Source organism: Anomalospiza imberbis, chromosome 8 (genome assembly GCF_031753505.1).
Source record: "Anomalospiza imberbis isolate Cuckoo-Finch-1a 21T00152 chromosome 8, ASM3175350v1, whole genome shotgun sequence".
Classification (NCBI taxonomy): Eukaryota; Metazoa; Chordata; class Aves; order Passeriformes; family Viduidae; genus Anomalospiza; species Anomalospiza imberbis.
In genome coordinates, this window is record NC_089688.1 from 15,893,607 (window position 1) to 15,913,576 (window position 19,970).

General features: G+C 42.9%; 1 protein-coding gene across 2 annotated transcripts in view; it reads right to left on the reverse strand.

Moving 5' to 3' along the window:
- Positions 1-915: 915 nt before the first annotated feature.
- The window catches only part of TLL2 (tolloid like 2), an 86,040-nt gene continuing 66,985 nt past the window's right edge, over positions 916-19,970 (reverse strand). Inside the window, exons 12-21 of one of the 2 annotated variants that reach the window (XM_068197455.1) lie at positions 17,529-17,674; positions 16,421-16,616; positions 12,973-13,098; positions 11,033-11,193; positions 9,494-9,674; positions 8,101-8,226; positions 7,158-7,285; positions 6,177-6,390; positions 4,899-5,149; positions 916-3,746 (exon numbers count right to left, since the gene is read on the reverse strand). In XM_068197455.1, coding sequence (XP_068053556.1) covers positions 3,612-3,746; positions 4,899-5,149; positions 6,177-6,390; positions 7,158-7,285; positions 8,101-8,226; positions 9,494-9,674; positions 11,033-11,193; positions 12,973-13,098; positions 16,421-16,616; positions 17,529-17,674 — 1,664 coding nt within the window. In that variant the 3' untranslated portion in view covers positions 916-3,611. The remainder of the gene's footprint in view (positions 3,747-4,898; positions 5,150-6,176; positions 6,391-7,157; positions 7,286-8,100; positions 8,227-9,493; positions 9,675-11,032; positions 11,194-12,972; positions 13,099-16,420; positions 16,617-17,528; positions 17,675-19,970) is intronic. The other variant, XM_068197456.1, reaches the window with a different exon arrangement.

Consider the following 19,970-nt stretch of genomic DNA (forward strand, 5'->3'; position numbering starts at 1 on the left):
AAAATGAGGCACAGAGGGGAATCCTGCTTTTGCTTTCTTAGGCTACCCCTCATCTGCCAGAGCACTTGCTGGAAATGCCAGGACAAAGCGGAGGGTTTCTACTGGCTTGATGCTGAGACCAATGAGTCTGTCTGGTCTGAGGCATCATTCTTTGTCTGAAGTTGTGCCACTGGGTCATACTGTGCCAAGTACTCGGGTGCAGGAGGCTACATGGGCGTGCTTATTCCTTACTTCATCTCCGTTGCTGCTTTGCCTTTGGGAACAGCTGGGAGGAAATTCAGATACCATGAAGGTTTGGGTAGCTGTGACACACACCACAGAACTGTTTTGGGTAGTGGAACATAAATGAATTAGGAAAAGAACACAGACATGGTCCTTAGCAAGCAGGGACAGAAAGAGGAAGAAAAGCACTTTAGGTGCTGCCTTAGCAGCATTTTGCTGCCATGGATGGTGGACTAAAACTTTGCAATAAGGAACATCTGCCTTATCCTGCTGTCCTTCACACAGGAGTTTCAAGTCTCTGGGTCTTTGGCACCTGCTGCTGAAGGCCATAGGCTGTAGTGTAGCAAATGAGCTAGTCCTTTGAAAAATATTTATGGGCTTATTCCCAGATCCCTAATATTTACCACTGCAGACCTGCATCTCAGCGCCATAAAGTGTGAGCAACACATGTAGCAGCAACACAGTGTAGCCCTTTGGCTGGCCAACTTGTTTCTCTGCCCCACTTTCTAAATGCTCCCTTGATTGCAACAGCCAATTCCTTTCCTAAAGGCCCACAGGAAAGTTCTTTCCTGGTATTAGCAGTAGACCCAAACAACAGAACAGACCCTTGTTCTGACCCGTGGCAGAACAAGGAATGTAATAAGAAATTTCCTCTCCTTGAGGAAGTGGAAAATGCAGGCATACAACAGAATGTACAACTGAATCCACAGTCTTTAATGAATGCAGAGATTTGTTCTGGACACAGGTACATTTGTGATTGTCCCCACACCCTCTTCTTCTCCCCCTCTAAAAATTATTTCAGTTAGTGAAATGTAAAACCACACAAAGACCAGAATACATATTCACACATCAGAGGGTTTGACAATTTTTTTTTTTCTTAAGAAAATTTCACTCATTTAGAATTATTGACTGTAAAGTTCAGTCAGTACAGCAGAAATATTCTACATAGATCATTGGTTGGAATGCACAGTACAATATTTGTGAACACACTGTCACAAAAGACACCTGGATGAACTAACAAGTGTCATAGATCTGTCAAACCACATTGCAAGCATCAGCATCAAACCAGTCTAGGGAGTATGGGAAATTACCAGAACATGGAAAAGAGATGTTAATGTACACGGGAACCTGCTACAGTCACTTTTCTCTAGAGTCACTGCTGCCACTAAAAGGTCAGAAAACTTGAACTGTTGCTTTTCACCTGAAACTTTGCTTCTGTTTCACAGGGATTGATGTCACACTTTTATGTCCAGACCTGAGTTACTGTAATTTTGCTTCAACTGGAGCAAAGAAGAGAACGACAAACACACACCCCATCTAGCAGAGTTCACTTCCCCAGACCTGCATGGTCAAACAGCTTGAGATCAGAGGTCTTGCCTGTAAAAAGGCCACAAAATTTGAAAAAATAAACAAAGCAGTGCTAAAATAAAGCAAATGAAAAACCCAAAACTAAAATAGAGATAACATGATTTTATACAGCCTGCAATAAAGCTATAGTCAATGGTACAGTATTGTTCACATTACACTCATTAAGGCTTTGACTACTGGTCTTCTACATGCACATTTTATATACATATAATCCTCTGTATGTATAAATTACTTTACTTTTCTTGGTCTAAGCAAGAAAATATTTTCATGCATTTACTTCTCCTAGTATTCACAATACTTGGCCCATATTCTATTCAAGGATTTCTGGAGAGGGCTGGGTCTACTTATTATCCATCTGAAAATGCCCTTATCTCCAGGATTGTTGTTTGTTCCAGACAGTGGCACTGGCCCCACACTTCTCCACAGTCATACACAAGAGAGGAGGTGCCACTCCAAAGCCTGACAGCACAATGGTTATGTAAACATAATAATCCTTGGATTATAAATAGTTTATTAAAGCTAACATACCTCAGCTTTTAGCTCATAATTGCCCATGAGCGCCTTAATGAAACATTCATAGTTAAGTATTTTTTTTCCTCCCATGTCAACTGCTCAGTTACAGTGGTTCCCCCAAAACACACTTTTTTTTTTTTTTTTTTTTTCCTGAAAAAAGCACAAAGCCACCTGTTAATTCTTCAAGCCTGTGGCTGGGTAGCTCTCACAAGCAAACAAGAACATGTCTGAGCCTTATAGCTCTAAGTGCTCTAAGTCAAGTCACCATCTCACTTGCACCCTTGCTGAAGTCAAGAGACTGGGCCATGCACCAGTGACAAATGGGGAGGAAGCAGAAACCAGAACAACTCTTCCATTCCTAGCCCCATGCCTGCAGCTTGCATGTTTGACAGGTTCCCAGAGATCACCAAAGCTGACCTGTAGCATGGCCTGTGTCCTTCTGCCTCAGGGATGCCCTGACTTCCCCCGCCCCAGCGTTTTCTTCAGCGAGATGTTCTGGGCAGCTGAAGTTGCAGAGCACTCCTAGGTTGTGGGAGGGAGCCCTGGGGAGAGCAGCTCCGCTGTGAAAAGGAAGGGTTCACAGGGAAGTGGTAGTACAGAAAGGAAGCAGTGTAAAGAAGGCTGAGAAAGCAGGCACGGGTGGAGTGAGGAGGAGAGATTCCTTATTTAAGATAGGGCCTGGACTGCTGCCACAGTCCTCTGGGCTGCCTTGCACGGCGGTTGTACCTGGAGCATGCTGTCAGCACTCCTGTTACTAAGCCTTGCCATCATCACACAGCTTTGCCTTGCATCCCACCACAGCATTTCTGTGTCAGCCACCACCCTTGCCTTGGGCACTGCATTGAAGTACTTCTATTCAACATATACCATGACAATTACTACAAACCAAATACTGGGTCCTCCTCATTGCCTGGAATCTAAGTAGCTAGAAGAGACTGTCCCTGTCCCCTGCCTTGCTCTCCACTCAACAATAAAAAAGACAATAATAGAGAGGACAGAAAGACTGATGCAGGCACAGCCATCTGGTTGTTCTCTTATTGCACAGAGTAGTTGGGGCAGGTAGGGGAGAGTGGGTGGCTCACAAAGTCCTTTGAAAAAATCCTACTAGATGGCTGTCCAAAACACTTGCTCCAGAAAATACGTTCAGACAGCTCATGTGGATGCTTGGGAAATGTCACCTAGAAACAAGATATGCAAGAGATGAAGGCTGTTCTCAATTCAAGTTCAGTCTTCATTCAGCCCCATGGCAAGTTGTGCAAAATACAATGTTTATGCCCTGGCTGGTATGATTAAAGACAATTTTTTTGGTCCTGGGTGGGTTAACAAGAAAGGGTCATGCTAATAATTGCAGAGGCAAACCTTTGAAACTGGATTTAGTTTTAGTTACAGAAAATAATGTACACTGCTTTTGGCCAAGTGCACAGAAGCTTTAAAAAAAAAAAAAGGACAAAGATCACAGTTAAATGTCTCAGTCTTCAGATGGGAAATGTCTGTGAGGAGGAGTCAAACTATTTTCTCATGTGCAATGCATCCTGAAATTTGGTACTTATGTACCGGGCATGAAATCCTTTCTTGTTGATGGTGTCATCTGTATGGAATCGAATCATAATGGAATCCCCTGCAGAGTAGATTTCTTCAAGAGGCTGCAGAAAAGGGAAGAAGACAGTACACAGTGATCAATTATGGAGACTAAATAACTGCACCATGACAATAGAGTTAAGGCCCACAGTGAAGACAGATTGGCCAGTAAACACGAAGACTTGAATGCTCAGTACCTCCTGCCCTCATCTGCCTTCCTAAGCATATTCCTTTGCTCTTTATGTTTGAAGACTGATGTCAGTTCACTCTACAACCCTAGTCCTTCCAGCTACTTTTTTCACAGGCCTCCTTGAATATCCTCATTCCAGTCTTCAGGTTTACTCTAATTTGTCATTGTCTTTTCAGGAGAAAACTGGAACCTGTTTGGCAGCTGATGCTCTCCCAGGGTTCAAATAACTCAGGTACTTATCTCACATGACAATTCTGGTTATGTCCCACACTGTTGCAACCTGCTGCAATCTCCTTGTGCTTCCCTTTCCCAGCCATTCTTCATTCATCAGTGTGCAGGTAGGTAGATTACTACCCAGCTGCCCTGAGCTTCTTCACACCAAGCTGTTCTGCCTTTGCCTTGGTTTCCAGACCATTTCCCCAGTTTTGGAGAACTTCTTCCATATACCTGGTCCCTGATTGTCTCTCTTTAAATTCAATAAGAAACATCTCCATTTCATTGCTGAAGGCCTAGAAAAATCCAACACAATCCCTCTGATTTCATAAACCACACACCATTACTCATGTTAGAATCACTCCTGGTAATGAGGATGCAGGTGACAGCTTAGGAGACAGCATGCCATCCTAAAGGCAGCAAGCATCACACAGCTCTAAGTCCCTCCACCGTTCACCCTTGCCATAGCATGGCCACAACATAACTTGGCTTGAGACGGGAAGCAACAGAGGATGAAACTGGCCTTTGGAAGCCATTTCCCACGTTTATACAACATTCTGATGGCAGGGCTGGGACACAGCAGCATGGCAGTCTCATGGGCTAAAAAGGACAGTCATTCAGCAAGAATTTTCCAGCCAACACTGTGTAACAGATAAAATGGCTGTGATCTCCTGAGGAAAGGAAAGAAGCAAAACCCAGCCACAAAGCATTCTCAGTACCAGTTTGTGACAGCTGCCCCTCTCCAAAAACGGTATGAGGATACTTCCTTGCCACCCTCAGTGATCCCTCTGAAATCACCACTATCATGGCTTACCCCCGAGCCACAGAAGCGTCCCAGACGGGGTGCAGTGCTGTCGTAACCATCGTAAATCTCCATGTAGTCGTACCCACAGTCAGCCTCCTCCTCTATCTCGAATATCTGGAATATTAGCTCCACCCCATAACCATCTTCAGCTACAATCACCCATTCACAGTTGGCTTGACCTGGGTAGTTGTTGTCCCCAAACTGAGCATGAGAATACAGATCCTTAGCTTGTACTTCAGCCTTTAAGAGCCCACCACACTCTGAAGGGAGAAAAGGACACAAAACAGTCTCTCAAAGTTCTTACAACAAAGACTCACCCCACTTTTGAGTCAGTCATTGGCAGAGAAGACCTCCAGCTTGAAGTGCAATAGGAAAGGTAATTAAACACTGCACCAAACTACAATAAATCTGTGAATTCTACAGTTACCCATGAATCCAAAGACACACAGAGCTTAGAGAAACTTGGTTTTTTTTGGTACAGAACACACATGGAAAGAGGTGATCAGTTTAGACTGGCAGGATAGGCTTCTTGACACATACTCTGGGAAATTTTATTGTATTAGACAGCAATCGCTTTGCTCTTTGCATTTGTCCTGTAGACGAAATTCTGACCCCAAGTATTTTGTCAGCAGGAAGTAGAAGCACATCAGAAAACTGGTGACCAAAACAATTCTTTTCTGTCCACACAATGCACAAAAGTAGCCCTGTGTTTGTGCAGAATGTGCGTGCTTTAGCAGAGTTTTCCTGCAGCCAGTGAGGAAGACACTTCTTCACCAGTGTCATGTGCACGGCTACTTCGAGCATGTTTCATCTATTTACAGTGGCAGGGATTTCAGAGAAATGAATGTTGGCACAACACGCCCACCTCTGTGCTGCCACAGATAGGAGGATCAAGCTGTGTCTGTCCACAGCACAGCTCTGCTTCTATGACAATCAATCTAATGTGGGCCTGTTCTGAGGGTGGGCCAATACATGGGCTAAATTGCATCACCTCCTTTTCCAATGGCCGATATAAAACAAAAGGGATTGTTGCTCAAGCAAATACCTCCAATTTAAACAAAAAAAGCCTGAACAGGTATGACCAGTAACAAGAGAATTCTGAGCTGTTATGGGAGCTGGTATTTATGGTATGGCACTGGCAGCAGTCTGGGAACTGAATGTACACCACTTAAAATTTAGGCTAAGCTTATTTAGGAGAAAGGTGTGTCTGTTTTTACCTAGTTAAAAAATGTAGTGAGACTTGATGACATATTTTGGCACTGGGGTATTGGCAGGCAACCAGCTTACCTGTGCTGTACTTTGCCTGGAAACCTCTCCTTTGCACAGAAGCATCAGAGTAAAACCTGAGGAACATCTTGTTGGTAGAAGCCACTACAGGGTCTGGTTTCTTGCTGCCACAGAAGCGGCCAAGGATAGGTGACTTGCTGTTGGGCCCATCATACATTTCTAAGTGGTCATAGGCACATTCTTGGTGCTGCTCAATCTCAAACTCATTGAAGGTCTAGAGCAAAAATATGGAGAATTAAGATAGCTGTAAATCTGACTATGCAATTTAGCATAGGGTGAAATGCCAAGTGAGAAACAGATCAAATGGCACATCTGTCCCACTCTCCCCACACACTAAAACAGAATAATGTGCTTTCAGACAAGAGTGATCTCAATGTGGCAAAAGTCAGAACTCTATACCAGTGTGCTGAGTTGCCTCAGCCTTGCTGCCTCACATGGGTGCATGACAACAGTTATCAACTGCAAGCCTTATTTTTCTGGCTGGGAATTCTGCCCAGCACACCAGAAGGGCAGTTCTGTAATATTACTTCCACTGAGTACAGGGATTATTTCCCCCCAATGCATGGGCCATCTGCACAGCTTTGGGCATATCCTGCCATTTTCATCAGGTCATGTTGTAAAATGGGCCTGACACCTCTCCCTCAGAGGGGCTGGCTCAGCCACCACGTTATGTAGATATGGCCCCAACAGAGTGACTCACACAGAGGGGTATGGGGTGGGAGGGCATTTATGGAGGGCAATACTCCACAGTTATCATCTGCTGGAGTCTACTCCAAGCTGCCTCTCCTCTGCCTTGTGTCCCTCTGAGACCTTCTGCCCTTTTGCAAGCCAGGGTAGCCTCCCAGAAAACTCTCCTCCAAGAGCCCCAAACAGGACCTGAGGGCATCAGCCTCCCACTCACACAGTGGTGGTGGGAAGTCACTCAGCTCCTCAAAACCCAGCCTGCTTCTTGCCTCACACACCCACTCTCTGTTTACTCACTACTTTCACTCGGTGGCCAGGTGTTGCAGAGATGTCCCAGGTGCACTCTTTCCGGCTGGGGTACTTGTCAGGCCAGTTGGGACTGCTCATCATCCCCTCTGCACCACTCAGCTTGTGCTCACAACCAGCTTGAGAGAGAGAAATCGCATTGGGGCAAGTCTCACATGGCAACCCTATAGTGTCCTACATGGTCCTCTCTGCCCACTGAGACCCTCTGCAGGGCAGAGATACAGAAGGCTTCAGTCACCAAACAAGACCTTTTAGTATTACTCCATAGTTCTGGTGGGTCTGTCCCATACTTATTGTGAGCTAACCTGGCAGATGGACCATCTCACTCCCCTGGGCCTCATTAACTTAACCTATGTCCTCACACCTTAATCTATTCTCCTGCTCCTTCACCTCACCTGCCCTGTTCCTAGGGCCATGATGTCAACCCCTCCACAGTATTGACTCTGGTGCTATCTCAGCCTTGCATTGTTTTGCCAATTTGGAGAGCTTTATCAGCTCATGGAGAGGACAGACAAGGACCAGAGACCATATACAGGAAAGCCATGGGAGCACATAGCAGATATAAGGGTGCAGGAAGAAAGGTAGTTTTGACATCAGGAAGTGGTTAGATCAGCCCATCCTTTCTCTTCTGCTCAAACACAATAATTAAATGAAGCAGCAGTGACCAGTCTAATGATGATGTCCCACAACTGCTCCTTTTTCAAGTCCAATTTCTCATCCCCACCCTGTCCATCCCCTGTGGGCATACAGAGAGCAAGACTGGGGAATGGGAATGGTCCTATATCTAGCCAGTTTTGCAGCTAGCTGGGGCTTTTTCACTGCCTTTGCCTGGTATGCTGTACAAACTTCCTTTCAGCACAGGGCAGGAAGCGCCCTGAACCAAACAGTGTTTGAAGTACCTTGACATTCCCGAGGGCAGGAGTGGGGACTTTACCTTCTTTACAGTCGTGGCCGTTCTCATGCAACACGAAGCCATTTCTGCACTGGCACATATAGCTCCCAAAGGTGTTGATGCATTCGTGCTGGCAACCACCATTGTCTTTGGAGCATTCATCCTTGTCTGGGCAGGATCAAACCAACAAACACTGAGTTAACAGTGACACAGGCTACCACAGTCACCAGCTGAGAGCCCCATACCCAGGCTGGCAGATAGCAATGCAAACCTCCAACTCTACTGCTGGACTAGTCCATTCAGCTTTTTAGCCCAGATCCTATTCTCTTCAACTGCCTCACATTCCATAAAATGTATCACAAATGTGTCATATTTTATAATATAAGTTTATTGGTTAAAGACTCCTGTTTAAAATAAACCTAGAGCAGCATCTCATTCTTTAAGAACAGAGCCCTGGAAAACCATCACATGAGCTCACTAGCCGAGGTAAAAATCTACTTTATATTTTCAAGTTCTTATGTGCTCTGATGAGCCTCCATTTCTAAATAGCTCTGCCTGAGCACAAACAGCCAGGCGATGAAGAAGATCTAAGGTAAGAGCTGCTCCCTGAAACTGAAATATGCCCCAGTGGATCTTGGCTCCCTATGCATTCCTCAATCTCACTTTTGAGCATAGGATCTGCTCATGGTTTCCAGTCTGCTCTAATTTATGAGACATTTATCTCTACTTTTTCTTGGGATAGTGCCCTCCCTACAGCTCATTAAATTAATCTGTCTCCTCACTCCCAAATGTATTTTTAGATGAATCATACCCACCTCATCCTTCCTCCTGTTCAATTTAATAAGTCAAACTCTAAGTCTCTGCACCTGTTCTAATTCAAGGCTGTTTTGCCTAATCATTCTCCTCAAAAGCATTAATACTCCTAGGCCTCTGATGAAGAGACACCACAAAATTGAATTTCTTCTTCCCAATGACATAGTTAACTTCCAGAACTGCCTGCCAACAAGGTACATCACTGACAAAGGATTGAGAACAGGATGAAAAACTTCCACTAGTACACGCTGTTTTGATGGGAATGATTACTGCATAGAGCACTACTGGAAACTTTCTATATCTTCTAGTTTCAGAGGAAAAAGCTTTCCTCTAATCTTCTAGGGACAGAAATAACTTCTAGGGTTAGGTTCCACATTGCTTCCTGCTGTAGAAGAACTGGAGGCATTGATGGAATTCATGCATCTTGCTGACACCGCACAATAAAACTGGACCATACACTGCACTGAGAGCCCAAGGTGAAGGTAACACAGAACAGAGCAGCCATGCTTTTAGATTTAATGAACCATGTCAGGCTCTGACAGGATGTTGAAGAAAGTTCACCAAAACCAAGAGGTTCAGTCAGAGGAGACAGCTAAGCAAGTGAAGGAATACAGTTGCATACCAGAGAAGTAGTGAACTTTAAAGCCCTTCTTGGAGACCGTGTTGTCGGATTTGAACTCCAGTCTCATGTTGTTGCCATATGACGTGATTACTTCAGGTTTCTCTGAGCCGCAAAATTTGCCATGTAGCTTGGAATCAGAAGCCAGCTCACTACGAACCTCAACATAGTCATATTTACAGACCTGCCAAGAGAGGAAGAGATTTCTCAGCCCTGTGGCCTTGGAACAGAGCATTTCAGAGGAAGGGGACAGAGAAGGAACAGAAACAGCCTTGTACTCAAATGCACTCCTAACTTGCCCAAAATCTCCTCTGTCAGTTTTCTCATCTCTTCTCTTGCTGCCCTGACCTTAAAGGATGGGTGTGTTTTTCAGAATAGCAAAGGTTCACTGAATTTAGCAAAAGTAATTATTTCCACCTTATCCAAGAACCTGACAGTGTTGAATGAGCTTTAGCAGCCTCCTGAATTATGAAAGTGCCACTGCTCCCATTTACAGTAGGGAAACTCAGAACCGAATGCTTTGTTCAAACTCCACCATGCATGGCAGAAAACAGACTCTTTTACTGTTATTTCCTTTACCACTGAAGAACTCTACTTCATTGTTCATTTCCAACTATTTTCCTGCAAAAGCAGCACTGGGGAGGTGGGAGGCGGGACACCTATTAGGGATGGAAAATACCTACAATTATGCAAAACTAGTAGAGAAAAGAAGCCCATGGGGCTTGGCTGGGATAGATTAAATTTTTGTCATGGTGACTGGTACTGGGCTGTGTTTTGTATTTGTGCTGAGAAAAGGCTTGACAATATCAAGACATTTTGTTACTGCTGAGCAGGAGTTACACAGAGTCAAGACCTTCTTTTGCTTCTTGTACTGCTCCACCAGTGAGGAGGTTGGAGGTGTTCAGGGATTTAGGAGGGGACATGGCCAGGACAACTGATCCTCACTGACCAAACGGATATTCCATACCACAGGACATCATACCCAGTATATAAAGTAGGGGTGAGCAGAGGGAAGAAGGAGGAAGGGGAGACATTTGGAGTGACATTGTTTGTCTTCCTAAGTAACTACTATGTGTGGTGGAGCCCAGCTCTCCTGGAGATGGCTGAACACCTGCCTGCCCATGGGAAGTAGTGAACTAATTCCTCATTTTTCTTTGCTTGCATGCGTGGCTTTTGCTTTATCTATTAAACTGTCTTTATCTCAACCCATGAGTTTCTCTCACTTTTTCCTTTCTGATTCTTTCCCCCATTCCACTGGGGGAAAGTGAGCGAGCAGTTGTGTGGTGCTTAGTTGCCAGATTGGGTTAAACCATTGCACCCACTTATAATAGAACAGCTTTAATCCTTCCACTCCATAGAGAAAGCAAATGCAGACTTCAAGGAGAACAGTCACTGTTACTGGTGTAATTACATTGAGGGTGGGAAAACAACCAGAAGCTCCACCAGTAAAACAGAGCCTCCTCTTCCTTGTACCCCAAGGATTGATCCAGTTCTGATTTAGCCAGTAGTCCCACCTCTGAGATGCAGGGACTGGTTACGTACATCATTGCCTTCCAGCTCAAACACTTCGAACTGCAGAGAGATCCGGTACTGGGCTGGAGCTACCACCTGCCAGACGCAGTTTTTGTTAGTAGGATATTCCTTGGGCCATCCAGGGCTAGTAATGGTCCCATTGAGCTTGGTGATGAAGCCCCCACAGGCAGCTGGAGAGGCAATAAATGAACACAAGTTTTACTTGGTTCTGTTCAGACACACAGATTGGGCCACAGTGTTAACTAGCAAATTAACCAGATACTGGTTGGTGTCACATTTCAAATCCCAGCCTTCAGAACAGGCTTAAAATGCTGGGAAGTGTGAAGAAGACAGAAACTTCACCTACAGTAAATCACCAGTCAAACATACCCAATGAGGCTATGGCCCTGAGAGCCACTATTTAAGACTTAATTTCCTTTCTAATCTCTGTCCTTGGGTTTACTGTGAATCAGTTGACTTGACATACACAACACAGTTGTGAGGTCCAGCTTGGTAAATTCACCTACACTCAGTGCTACAAACCTTACTATTTTAAGTTTATCAGTAATGGAATAATTACAAGAAAATGGAATCATAGGGAAAACATTCCTGCCAACTCTTCAGTTGTTTATTATATATGGACTGCATCCTCTCTAGGGAAAGTTGAAGGCAAAGTTAAGACTTAGCTGTATTATCCCATTTCCTTTAAAAATTTAAGGCATCTCAGCTTCATCCTCTTGTGGGAGGGCAGGGCTATTACCTCAAAGGAGTAAACCTCAATTTGTTGCAAAATTCTATTTGCAACAAAGCATTTTTTTTCTTTTTTTCTTTTTTTTTTTTTTTTTTTTTTTTTTTTTTTGCTGTTTCTTGAGAATAATGACATATAGCCCACATCTTCAAAATCCACAGGGATGAAAGCTTTCTGTGTCTTGTTCCCAGCATCATTTTGCATTAAGAGGACTGACCCTAACCCAAGGGAGCAGCTTCAATATAAACAGAGTAGCAAGCAAGTGGTTTTGGAGAAAAAGAAATAAAAGCAACTTACTCTGATGTACATTGCTACAGTTTCAAAAACTATCCTTTCTGTTTTGTCCACAAATGAAGTTTAAAATAGGAGGTTAAGAGTGAAGTTCAGAAAACAACCCTGCCAAGTTATAGCAACTTAGCAACTGGCTTGCTAAAATTGCAATAAATTATGTAAAAAAGAAAAAGCTTTCAAAAGTCTTTTGCACACACCTGACTGCCCTCACCAAGTCGACAGCACTCTTACCCAAACAGTTTGACAAAAGCAGAAGTCAGGGCAAACCAGGTGATGTTGAGAGCACCATTGACAGCATGTGGAGCTCCCTAAAGGTCCCCACAGAGTTTTGAGACAAGAACAATGGATGGATTCTCAGCACACCAACAGCTGTATTGCTGGTAGAAGCAACACTTGTTGCATGAGATTAACTATCTAGAAAGCTGACACAAACACCTTCTATCATAGATGTGGGGTTTTTTTCCTTCATAAAAGAGGAAGGGAGGAAAATTCTCTTCAGTGTGGAAAAGTCTGTTTTGCATGCAGACAAAACATTGATATTTTATTATATTAAGTAAATTCCTTTATGAAAAACAAACAAATTCAGCGTTAGATTGAAATACTTTTGGGCCACTGAATGGTTACGTCGTAATGCCTACTTCCCTTACGTTGCACTGTGGGAGTTCTGGTCTGAACAGCAATCTCTGGCCATGAAGGACAACTGGCTTTAGGGATGATTAGCAGTATAAATCGAGAATTTTCAGGGTTTTTTTAACCAAAACTTGTTTTTCAATGGAAGATGTCAACAAAAACAAAATAAACAGCTGCGGGAAAATGAAGTGAAATAAAGAGGCTGCAGGGGCAAGGAAAATAACTTCCAAGACTGTTCAAGTCCATTTATAGCTGTAGTACCTCTCCTAGAGTCAGATGGCTCAATCTGTGAGTTACTCACCTTCACAGCTCTTTTTATCAGCTGTCAGCTCATAGCCAGGCTCACAGGTGCATTTGTAACTGCCCAGTGTGTTCTCACAGTGCTGCTCACACCCACCATTGTCCGGCAGAGAACATTCATCCATCTCTGTCAGGAGAAAACCAGAGAAAGTCACACTTTCCTGACCACCCAAACACCCTGATATTCCTCATGCAACCCTTCTGGACAGAAGGAACAGAGCCCTGACTGCTGAGCCAAGACTGTGGAGCAGGCACTGCAGCAAAGCTCACAAGTGCTGAAACACTCCTAACTCCAGAACCATAAAGGACTACCATTACTGCTACTAGCCAACAGTGCTTTTTCTAGCCACAAGCAGGAAGCAGGAAAACACTGTCTCTTGTAAAGACTTCATTGCCTTTTGTTCTCATATGCCATTTTGATGTTTTGTTTGTTTTAAATTCCTCAGCTTTTGAGTAACTTGAGCTACCAGGAACCAACCCATTATGGCACACACAGTAATGGAGCTGAGGGAGGTGATATCCCATGGAACAGGGTGCTGCAAAGGAGCTGGCAGGACATGCAAGTAATTCTGCCTTTTCACAGGCACATGAACTCTTGCTGTCCTAGACTCTGAAGTCAGGTTCTTCAATCATGTCTCAACAACCTGAACTGACATTTTAACATAAAGATAGCCACTGGCTTCTCACCCTGACCCCTGATTCCACATGCATCACTTAATAGATGGTTTTATTAACATGGCTGTGGTGGGTTAGCCTCAGCTAGCAGCCAAACTCCCACCTTGTTGTTGGTTCATTCCCTGGCCTGCCACTCCCCTAGAATGAGGAAGAAAACAGGAAGACTAAGAGCAAGAAAGTTCTGGGTTGAGCAGACAAATTATCCACCAATTACTGTTCTGTTCAAACAGACTCAGTTTTGGGGAATTTTACTTAATTTACTGACAATTAGTATAAGTATTTGAGTGCTGGTTTAGGCATGAGGAAACCAAAACTGAAAACAAATATGATAAAACACTTACAGAAAACATCTTTCTGTTTCCCTTTCCTGGCTCAACTTCACTCCAAGCCCCTCTCCCTCTGCCTTGCACCTCTACAAGTTACACTCAGCCCTTTTAGCAAAGCCACGGGTTGCAAAGGCAGGAGGGGATGGGGAGCCACAGGCAGTACATGACCCTGCTGCTTCTTCTCATTCTTCTCCCCTGCTCCAGGCAGATGAAGTAACACTTCAGCCATATAACAATAGGCTTCGTTGATACAAACAATTTGTTGCCAAAACAAAGATAACTAACAAGAATAATCCTAGAGATATCCACATGAGTTATACCTGACTGGGTGGACATGAGGTAATTGTGCTCTGTATCTTCCTGGCAATGCCTCTTGGGTGTGGACCAATGGCTTAGCCTCTAAGCTGATTGCAGGTTTATTTTCTCTGAAAGCTTAGACATTACCATTGCATGGTCTTACAAAGCCTAGCATTCAATTCCATCCTTAACTCTGATTTTTTAGGCTGAGTTATTTGCTTTCAGTGTTGTAAGACATTTAATCAAAGCTCTATTCCTTTCCTGATTCATTAAGGCAAAGCTTACCCATTGCTCAATCGGCTATGAGAAGCAGTCTGAAGAGTGCCTGCAGAGCCATCTAATTTGCTCCCTTTGCTCATGAAGTGTTTCACAATCCCCTGGATATGGAGGTAGAGACTGCAGACTTCAGATTCCAGCTTGAAACTCCACATGTAGCCTGCACATGTGTCTACACAGCTTTTGCACACAGACATCAGCTCTGCCCACAATGCAAGCTGGATAGAAATTGTGCAGCTATGACTACTGTGATGCTTGGCTCAAGCAAAACCACTTTGCTCCTCAGCTGAATTTACTGGCATGGACTTAAAATGCTTTAACCATCCACAAGCTACATGGTTTCTGGTTCAAATATGAGAAATCCAAGCAGACACTGAAAGATCTAGTCTGCCAGCAAAAACTCCACAGAATATACCTGTGTCTCCAATTGCACTAGTGTACAAGTTTACACATTTTTACACTAAATTAAAAAAAAGAAACAAATTTATTTCTGACTATCTGTATCACAGAGAAAGCACTTCAGGTTCAGGCATATAACTTTCTTCCCCTACAAACTTGTAGGTGAAACTCAGATTTTAGAGAGTGACTTGCTGTGTCTCCATGTAGTGTTAATCTTGAAAGACATCTCTGCCACAGTCAGACTGCACTGTTCACTCCTGAAAGGGTCAAAGTATCTTTAGGAAGAAGTATTCTCTGTGCCTTTATGGAACCTGAGAAATTTAAACAAGGAAGTCTAGATACTCTGAGGCCTGTCCAGGGACTGAGATCAAATGTGACAGTATTTGCCAGTGATCTTGCAATCACCCTTTGTCACAGTCCATTAAGACCTCTCAAATTTATGGGTGAATATAATCTGTGAATTAAAATTTTATTTACCTTTTTTTTCCCCACTTAAGCGCATGGTTTAAGAATTATGGGTTATAAACTATGACATTTTATGCCTTGAATGGTGAATAAGTGAATTCATAGGATAGACTAGTCTGAGCCAAGGGGATTGAGCCCTGACATGTTTGTTTGTTTTAAGTCTTAAGTTCATGAAATAAAGTTTAATTCACAGAGTACATTCTCCTGAAAATTTGAGAAACCTAAATGGACCATCACACTCTTAATATGAGACAAAGTTAAGGTAGAAATAAATAAAGGACTTATGCAATCCAAATATTGGCATTGCAACTATTATTTCTGTACAAGTGCCACTGAACCTAAGATAAACATGACAGTCTGACTCCCAGCAGCTCCACAGGTATTTTCCCAAGCAGTTAGATATTTGGTTCTTGCCTCTATCAAGTCACCTGCATGCTAGTAAAGGACCATTTCTAGGGTCCAGCTCTTAAAAAAAAGAAAAAAAAATTAAAATCTTAGTCTTACATCTTCCTGAAGAGAATCTTAGTTTAGGAACACATTTGTCTCCTAAAGTTTTCAGTATTCTTTTACTGAGACTCTACTTGCATTCAGATTTATCCTCTCTCCAGAGGTTTCTTTTGGACTAGAACTTAAGAAGAGAACTGTTTTTAACACTACTTGTGCAGTATTAGTACTTCTTCAGAAATGTCAGTGTCCTCTGGTATGGCTAAATGGAGGTGACATTCCATCCAGCTGTGCAACATTTATGCTGACACCAGCCCAGCGGAGTTGATTTCTGTCCTAATCAGGGAGAAGGTATTTCTGACTTAGCATCAACCTCCTCTACAGTCTCAAAGCAATTTGTACATAAATTCAACGGCTGCAAATAAATTGTTCCAAAAAATCCTAAGTACAAGTATATAGAATGATAATGTGTGACTTGATAGATAGAATTAATTGATTGGTGGATGGCAGTAGCTTAAGGGATGAATTGTCCCCAGCTTTGACTGTGAAAGGTATTAGATCACATACCTTTGAAGAAATTTGCTGCAAAGCCTGCTTTATTGATGGTTGCATCAGATGCAAACTTCATCCATACTTTGTTTGAACTGGATTTGACGTCTTCTGGCTTCTCGTAGCCACAGAAGTGGCCGATGAGTGGGCTCTGTTCAGTGAGGCCATCTCGGATCTCCAGGTAGTCATAAGAGCACGCATCGTGCCACTCAATCTGCAATAGGGAAAGTGTGTGTCTGTACCTCACTAGTAAGAGTTCCTCCAGCCAGGCTAGTGACACAGTGAGATTTTGGCCCCAGACCAGCTCCCTGGACAACTGGCTACAACTAAGTACTTGCTGTGGCTGCCAGTGAGCTATTCTGCAGTTCAAATTGCATTCGAGCCAAGGCACATCTCAGCTCTGCCACTGCTTTGTGGCTATCCTGCAGTGAAACCCAGCCCCTGACTATCTACAAACTGCTCTTGCAAGAGAAGCTGTAAGAACAGTGCAGAACAGCTACAAACAAAAAGGTTCAAGAATAGCCATGGGGAGGTAGTGGTGTCAGCCCTTTACAGGACAAGCATGGTGAGCATACACAAGCCACAGGAGCCTGTGGGATAGATAAGATTTATGCACCAACCAAGGTCCTGCCCACTCCGGTCTGTGACTTAACATCAGCAATCAGAGACTGATCACTGGCATGTAGCTAAGAGTGTAAGACATCCTATAATGAGTAAAAGAAAACTTTTGGTGACCTCTTCAAAGTCTGTCTGCCATCTGGGAACATGATGTTTCTTTGGGGAGTCACATCCTGCAATCTGACAAGTCCCAGTGACACCAACAAGAGTTTTTTGCCTGGATTGTGATCATTTACTTCCATTTGACCAAAGTGAAAATTTAAGGACTCATGAGTCCCTATCTAACATCATCAACACTTCTGAGTCCCTTCTAATTCCTTCAGTCTAGAGTAACAGTTTTTGAACTTCAAAAATCAAAATCTCTGAGCAAACATCTGGTAAGGTAAATAGTACTCTGAAGTACTCAAAAGCATTTTTTATTATTACTATTATTATTACTTTCTTCATTTTAAAGGGTTAGTAGAGGCAAAATAATATCTGTAATATAATATGCAATGACTTTTCTCACCTCAAAGGCTTGGAATGTGATTCCTATGTGAAAACCCTCAGAAACTGTGATCTTCCAGATACACTCTTTGGAAGGTCTGTAGTCATCTGGGTAATTGGGAGATTGGATCTGGCCAGCATCTTTGTGTATTTCTCCACCGCAAATAGCTTAATAAAAAAGAAACAGCAAACCCACAAGATCGCAAGTTTCTCTCTAGGTAAAGCCTGCTCCGTACACACCTTTCTCATTAAATCTGTTTCAGTATTGCTTTCTATACAAAGGCAACACACAAGTCATAGATGTTTTTACAAATCTAGCATTTTGTCTTATGTCTCCTATCTTGCTGTCCTAATGTCCTCAGAAGGTGAGCTCACTGGGACAAAGATCTTTTATAAATTTGTGTTATTCATACTCCTGCTCACCTTCATATCTGCTTGAAACCTGCTACCAGCACTAAGAACCAAGAAAAGCTGGGGGTGAGACTGTGGGGGAGAGGAGAAGCTGCAAGTCTAATCCAGCCACACGATGGCAATATTAACAAGCACAACTTGAGCTGTTCACTACCAGACCATCAGGCTGACTGCTGTTCATGAAAAATTAAGTTTTAGTGCCAAATGTAAGAGTAAGTTTAAATACCAAAATATTTAATGGGAATCTAGTTTAATACAAAACTAGTAAAGATCTTGAAATAACAACAGCTAAGCAAAATTATCTGCAAGACTATGTAAAAAATGGAAGTAAGATGACAGGCTAAAATCTGTGTTACCCATGATGTACCACACACATTTACAAAACACATGAATGTTTTGGCTGTGCCTAAAGTCAAGGAAACAAGGAGCACCAGCAGAAAGTACAAGAGATATGCTACTGCAAAGACACCTGTCAGATATCAACCAGCCTCGCCCTTGGCTTCTTCCCACAAGGCATTGAATTAGCAATTCAGATATGGCTCTCCAGGTAGTGTCCTGCAGATTGCTTGCATTGGGTAACACTGTCTTGGTCTTGCATTGTAAGCTGCTAATGTAACCGAGTTAAAACACTGCTTCATTAGTGCAGCCAACCACTTTCTTACAGAATCAGTGCTAAAGCAGGACCAAAAAGTTGCACCCAAAAATTCAGCTGCAGAGCACAATTTAGATTGCAATTTGAGTTCATATATTCAGAGCTACAAGTGGTGCTTGAGAAAACCTCTGAAGGACCCTTTAAAGAACTGTCTCCCCCACCCAACAGAAAGAGGCCTTCAAGAGAAGAGGACTTTTTTTTTCTAAGAGCCATGAAACTGACAGCCAACAATATTTTCTCTATCCACTGCAGAAGCTGACACTGACATACAGCTGAGTGTCAACTATACTTGGAAGAGCCTTACTGCAAAATGGAAAGAACATCTACAGATAGAGCCTGAGAAGATGATAGTGACGGCACATTCGGGGCTGTCAGCAGTGCTGTAGGGCAAAGCCACCAACATCTTCCCATCTTAAATTTCATGAAAGAAAGGGAACAGAATGACTGAACAAAGAGGATACTTTCGCTACATAAACTGTCAAATAGGATCAAGTAATTCTACTGTCATGTGGCTGCATGCTTCTGCCTCTTTCCTCCCATCTTCTGAAAACTTTAGGGCCAAGACTTGGAGGAATCCAAAACAAAAAATCAGTCCTCACCCACAGTTTCCAGAAAAGTTCAGATGCATGAGCATTCATGCGCACTGTCACTAAAGCAGAAGACAGAGCAGCAGTGCTAAATTTGAGGGAGGAGTTCAAAAGAAAAAGAGGAACTAATGACAGCAGAGAAAGATTTGATAGACAAAAATTGATAGAAAATTAAACACTTATATGCAATCCCTCCTGGAAATTAAAACTACCTTTATTGCCTAAGCACAGAAGTCACAAAACACCTGAGCAAGCTACTTTCCAAAGGGAAAAAGAAAACAGACATTATCAGAACTTGCTTAAGAGGGAAATAGGGATTAAAGAAGATTTTTGGAAAATCTCCTATTTTAGCAAAGAAATTATGGAGAGATATGTAGATAATCTCTCTACCTGCTGTTCTGACAAGAGGAGGCTGAGATATCCAATGCTTAAACATTCCCTTCATCATGCGGAGATAAGAATGACTGTGCAATGAGCCATCACTGTGTCTGCAGTACAAGCTGGTTTACACCAATCATACTCTGTGCTTGCTCTCAGGCACAGCCATGGATTTCACAGTCTTACAATGGGAAATTTCTTGCAGGAAAGGGTTATATAAAAAGGCACTCTTAAAGAGGCACGAAAATATGAACTTGGAGTTTGTTTGACTACTAGATGCACATTCTACCTTCAGTTGTTCTATTCAAAAATCAAGTGAAGTAAGCTCATATTTACTGACTCTTTAGGGATCATTTATTAGTCAACAGGAAATATGGGAAATTGTCAAGGGAAAACAAAGTCACTTTGCAAAGTGACTTTGGAATGCAGCCAATGT